Source organism: Nannobrachium achirus, assembly GCF_963921795.1.
Source record: "Nannobrachium achirus genome assembly, chromosome: 6".
NCBI classification, from domain to species: Eukaryota; Metazoa; Chordata; class Actinopteri; order Myctophiformes; family Myctophidae; genus Nannobrachium; species Nannobrachium achirus.
Genome location: NC_137815.1, coordinates 18,857,695 through 18,863,694, shown reverse-complemented (window position 1 = coordinate 18,863,694; position 6,000 = coordinate 18,857,695). Strand labels below are relative to the sequence as shown.

Below are 6,000 nucleotides of genomic sequence, written 5' to 3'. Positions count from 1 at the left end.
TTTACGAAGAAACATACACATTTGAAACTTGGAGATACAAGGTTTCTTCCCGACAATGACGATATTTACACCCCCATATTATGTTGATGTGCCCATGGATTCTTGGGACATGAAAAGTGTGCCCATGCAGAAAAAAGGTTGAGAAACACTGCTCTAACCAATCAGCGTAGCTAAACATCTGACATCATCACAGTGCAGCCAGTCGGAAGAACGGCAAACACATCTTTTCGGCCGATGAGCTCCGCTAGAGCACGCTCCTGTTGCTTTTTAATTGTCGTAATTGATTCCAACTCTGAAATAACTTCACTTATTGCTTGTTTTATCGTTTCAGCGTTAACAGTTACACTTGTTTTGAAAATGCCGCAGCATGTATTCTACGTCACCATCTACATACACATGGACCAATCAGGGGAAGCTTTTCACTTGTTGAACAGTTGAAACGCAGTCACTGATTGGCCATTTTCTGATTTCTCACACTAGGTGCCTATAGGCCGAAGTCCAGACCTGATACTGGGGAAGGAATGAGTGAGCAGCACAGTGTCAGGGCTGGCCTGCCAGGCTAGAGACGTATGGCCTGGAATGACCTCCTCCTGGTCTGTGAATGCAGACATACTGTACAGTCTGACGTGACCTGTGCTGCTATGAGTGTGTGGCAGAGACATATATCGTCACTGTCGGGCAGAAACCTCGTAACTCTGAGTTTCAAGTTTGTACGTTTTTTCACCAAGTAAAGCCCTGCTTCATCATACAAGGCTGTCGCACAAAGGTAGTGAAAACAGCCAATCTACAAGCACACAACGCCTCGCACCGCGAGGCGTTGTGTGCTTGTAGATCTGCTATTTTCACTAGTTTAGTACATTTTTTAAATGATAAATACAAAACGGTTTACACATACAAGGTTTCCACCCGACAACGACGATATCCTAACAGGACCTCCAGTTCTATGAATGGAGACATACTGTATATCCTGACGTGACCTGTGCTGCTATGAGCGTGTGGAAGATACGTATATATCCTAACGGGACCTCCAGTTCAATGAATGGACACATACTGTATTATCCTGACGTGACCTGTGCTGCTATGAGCGTGTGGAAGTTACGTATATCCTAACAGGACCTCCAGTTCTATGAATGGACACATACTGTATTATCCTGACGTGACCTGTGCTGCTATATGAGCGTGTGGCAGAGACGTATGGCCTGATGGACCTCCTCCAGGTCTCTGAATGGAGACATGCTATACAGTCTGGTCTAACCTACACTTCTCTCTGAATGGACAGGGGTGGGAAAAAAGTACTCACTTTGTTTAAACCTTCTATTGGCAATAGAACAACAGGCAGCAGGGGAGGAGGTGTTGCTCTCCTGGGCTCTATTATTTCATACATAGGAAATGTTTCAGAAGGGGAAAAAAACGAGAACATTATGTCTTCTCTTAAGTATTTAGGAAAAGTCATGGAAGGGGACATTTCTGAGACCTTTACGGGTTGAGTTATTGCACTTTGCGATCTCAAACTCGGCCAAAATGACCGGTTAGTCACCTGTGTGTTAATTAAGTAAAAGTATCAATACTGCAATGTAGAAATACTCCGTTACAAGTAAAACTCCAGAATTCAAAATGTACTTGGGTAAAAGTACGAAAGTATTGGCATCAAAATGTACTTAAAGTCCAAAAGTAGAAGTACAAACATGCTTGAATACGGAACGCGTTGTGAGCTTGTAGATCGGCTATTTTCAAATTGCCAAGGTATAAAATAGGGCTAAAGTGGTTAATGTATGATTTATAATATCGTCATTTATATCTGCTAGTTTATAAGTATCTAAAGCTTTCAAATAAATGCAGTGGAGTAGAAGTAAAAGTATTATAAATACTCAAAATTGTACTTAAGCACATTACTCAAATAAATGTACTTAGTTACTTTAAACCACTGTGAATGGAGACATGCTGTACAGCCTGGTCTAACCTACACTTTTCTCTGAATGCATGTGGACTGAAGCCAGAGAAACCCTGAGCCAAGAATGGTTTCCATAATCAGGTCATTCAGGGCCGACCGTGTTATTTATACACACGTGCACTGCTGCATGTGCAGGGACGTGCAGAGAATGTTACAGAGGCAGGGGCTGACATTTCTAAAAGGGCCTTTTGGTGGAAATATTGAAAATAGCAGACCTCCAACTTGATACCACACTGAACTAAGCATAATCAAGTCAATACTGGAGATGTGGCGTAACGGCGTGGATATCTACACAGAGAGGGCAGTTTTTGAAGCTGCCTTCAAGTTCAGCAGAGTTTGGACAAGGAAATTCTCTTGAACGCATTGCAATAAGCATGTAATACATCAATACAATAAGCAAGGTAATACAGTAATACATCAAATGCATAGAAATATCAATCTAGAAAAAGGATAACGTAGGTAGACCAAATCAGTACCTAATCAGTAAAAAAAAAAAAAAACGTAAAACATAAAAATGCTATCTAGCTTTCATGTATGGTCATTGAGGGTGTGTGTGTGTGTGTGTGTGTGTGTGTGTGTGTGTGTGTGTGTGTGTGTGTGTGTGTGTGTGTGTGTGTGTGTGTGTGTGTGTGTGTGTGTATGTACATATAAATACTTATGAAAACAAAAACATAAATCTTGGTTCATGTGTCCTCAGTGGCTTCAGGCCTCATATCCTTTAACTACAAGTCATTATCAGGTCATATCCTTTAACTACAGGTCATTCCAGGCCACAAGTTTGTGCTACACACTCATAGAAATACAGGTCATTCCAGGCTTCATGTCTGTGCTACACACACATAGAAATACAGGTCATTCCAGGCTTCATGTCTGTGCTACACACACATAGAAATACAGGTCATTCCAGGCTTCATGTCTGTGCTACACACACATAGAAATACAGGTCATTCCAGGCTTCATGTCTAAGCTACACACACATAGAAATACAGGTCATTCCAGGCTTCATGTCTGTGCTACACATACATAGAAATACAGGTCATTCCAGGCCACATGTTTGTGCTACACACTCATAGAAATACAGGTCATTCCAGGCCACATGTTTGTGCTACACACTCATAGAACTACAGGTCATTCCAGGCTACATGTCTCTGCTACACATCCTGTATTCTCATAACTGTACAGTAACCAGGGTCACACCAGGTCAGGCCATGTTTACACTGGTTTCTTTATTAAATGATTTGTTTCTGTTTCTTAGATGTTCTTTTTAATGGTGTTGTGATATTTTCTTTTTATGCAACTGCCAAATTGTAGCACTTTGAGATTTTCACAAATTAATGTAAATCAGGGTTCTTCAACGTTTTCAGGCCAAGGACCCCTTAGTTGAGAGAGAGATGAAGCAGGGACCCCCACAACCGTTTCATTCAGTAAATACTTAATAAACTTGACCTTTCACTCTGTACATAGTCTGCTTTTTTTCCCCTCTACACCAAACCTCTTTGCTGAAAATAGCCGATCTACAAGCAGCTTGTAGATCGTCTATTTTCGTCAGAGTTCTCAGGATATGGACGCTAGGGTTCAAGTGGTTCATATAAAAAAGAAGAAAAAACCTTTTTAGCACTCAAAGATTTGCAGGACCCCCTGTAGTAACTCTGAGGACCCTCTAGGGGTCCCGGGCCCCCTGTTGAAGACCCGTGATGTCTATCACTGTCAAAGCCAAGGACCCCCTAATAAATATTTACAGTGTTTTTTAAAGAGGTGGTGCCATAGTTTTGTACTTCTTTTCTGTTATGTTTGTCTTCCCTGGTTATTTTTGGTTACTTCCTGAAAGCCCAACTGAAAAACACTGAGTTAACAACATCATAAACTCATCCCCTACCTTTCACCATACACCCAACAGCTGTGGGTGTGGCTAACTTCAGCTGGGTCACCACCCACCATGACAACCAGGCATACTTGGAGGAAAACAGCTTGTTATGAGACCTTTAATGTTGGCAAAAAGCATCTCTGTCATTTTAGATATGAGCTTCTACATCTGCTATTTTGGAACATTTTTAATTTTATTTTTATTTTACATGAATCTTCTCTTCTGGGGGTCCCTGGCACAAAACATATTTTCAGATGGGGGTCCGCTGCCAAATACCTGATATGAATGTGGGGGTCCTTGACTTGAAGAGGTTTTAGAACCAGACGCTGTGAGGTCCCATAGACCAGGGGTTTTCAAAGTGGGTGACGGGGCACCCTGGGGTGCCGTGACAGCAGTCCAGAGGTGCCGCGAGATAATTTGATAATATTTGGAATTTATTTGAACACTTAACTGTTCTGCTGCCCTTGACGACGCTCACCGTCAGTGAAAGGGTTAATACCATGGCGCCGTTGACGGCGAGGACTGTCAATCTTACTGTATATACAGTAAAGATATTATTACATACTGTACGTCGCTCCGGTCCCGCCCGCATCGGTAATGTCCGCGATTTGTTTACAACGCACGTCGGGCGTGCACGCGAAGTTAACGTCCTCCATAGTAAATCCATTGAGAGGCCCATAAAGAGACTTCATTTTCTCCAAAAGGGACATTCTTATACAAAGGATGGTCTCCATTCTCCATACTATACACAAAAGCTGGGCGCAGCCATGTTCTCTTCTGGGCTCACACTGTCATGTGACTAGATGACGTAATCGTTGCCGTCAAGTGATAATCCAAAAAAACAAAAACAACCCCCTTCCGGCCCTTCAAAATAATAGCGGCGGCCTATGGAGGAAACGGCGTGGCACCGAGGCACCAAGCAAACCTTCAGATTAAGAGGCAGTAGTTGTGTTAAGAAATATATTTAGTATCATTTTAAACTTGAAATAAAACGTTATTTTCAGTCAGTTCTAACCAAAATGTCTATTATCTCAACGTATTCCTTGCAACATAATCGCTAAAATGTGCTATAAATATAAGGTCCTGGGAGTGAAAATTATGAATATAACGTAGGGGCGCCTCGGATGAAAGATACATTTCTAGGGGTGCCTTGAGCCCAAAAAGTTTGGGAACCCATGCCATAGACATAAAAAAGAAAGGCAAACGCCTCTATCGGCTCGGGGGCGATGTGCATGGAGGAACCCAGGGAATCAGAATCGCTTCCGCGTGCATCACACATACGCCAATAAAGCTCTGTTGAATTGATAAGTCCCGGAAAAGACACGCCGTGATTGGCCAGTAGTCACTTTGACTGGCAGCGATCCCTCGGTTTTTCCTGGACGTCTGGACTCCAGTTGTTACACGACGCTCCAATGAACTGCAGCGGTGATGAGGCATCTTGCTCCTCCCCCTGGGGGGCGTGGCCTACCTTCTCTAAACCCCTCCTCCCCCTGGGGGCGTGGCCTGCCTTCTCTAAACCATTCCTCCCCCTGGGGGCGTGGCCTGCCTTCTCTAAACCCCTCCTCCCCCTGGGGGCGTGGCCTGCCTTCTCTAAACCCCTCCTCCCCCTGGGGGCGTGGCCTGCCTTCTCTAAACCCCTCCTCCCCCTGGGGGCGTGGCCTACCTTCTCTCCGTAGCCTCGGTCTTTGGTCATCATCTCGCGGAGCGTCTGGAGAACCTTGATGCACAGCCTCTCCTCGTTCTCCTCCAGGAGCTGCTTGGTGTGTTTGATCAGCCTGCACGCACACACACACACACACACACGCGCACGCACGCGCACGCACACGCACACGCACACGCACACGCACACGCACACGCACACACACACACACACCCTGAGTTTAGTTAGAGCTTGTATGTCTGCTATTAACCGGAAGTGTGGTGCAGTGTGGTGCAAACAATTCTCCAGTAAATTCCCGCAGAAAGAGGTGGATATAAGACCATTCAACTTCTCACATGGGGGTGTGTGTTCCCCTAATGGTATGTGAGGGTACTGCAGGGGGTACAGGAGAAAATGAGGATATGACAAAACATTGACAGTCTTTGTGTGAACCTGCTCATCTGCAAATTGTTAAACCAAATAACATCAATACCTTGACTAGTACAACTGTTATTGAATAGGAAGCGATGTTTATTTGCCATTATG

The 6,000-nt window shown here is 44.0% G+C and overlaps 1 protein-coding gene across 2 annotated transcripts in view; it reads right to left on the bottom strand.

The window, feature by feature from the left end:
• Window positions 1-6,000, bottom strand: part of LOC308287451 (inositol 1,4,5-trisphosphate-gated calcium channel ITPR1-like) — a 190,134-nt gene that overhangs the window by 79,251 nt on the left and 104,883 nt on the right. For both annotated transcript variants that reach the window (XM_080728624.1, XM_080728623.1), the window contains exon 39: window positions 5,479-5,590. In XM_080728624.1, coding sequence (XP_080584750.1) covers window positions 5,479-5,590 — 112 coding nt within the window. The remainder of the gene's footprint in view (window positions 1-5,478; window positions 5,591-6,000) is intronic.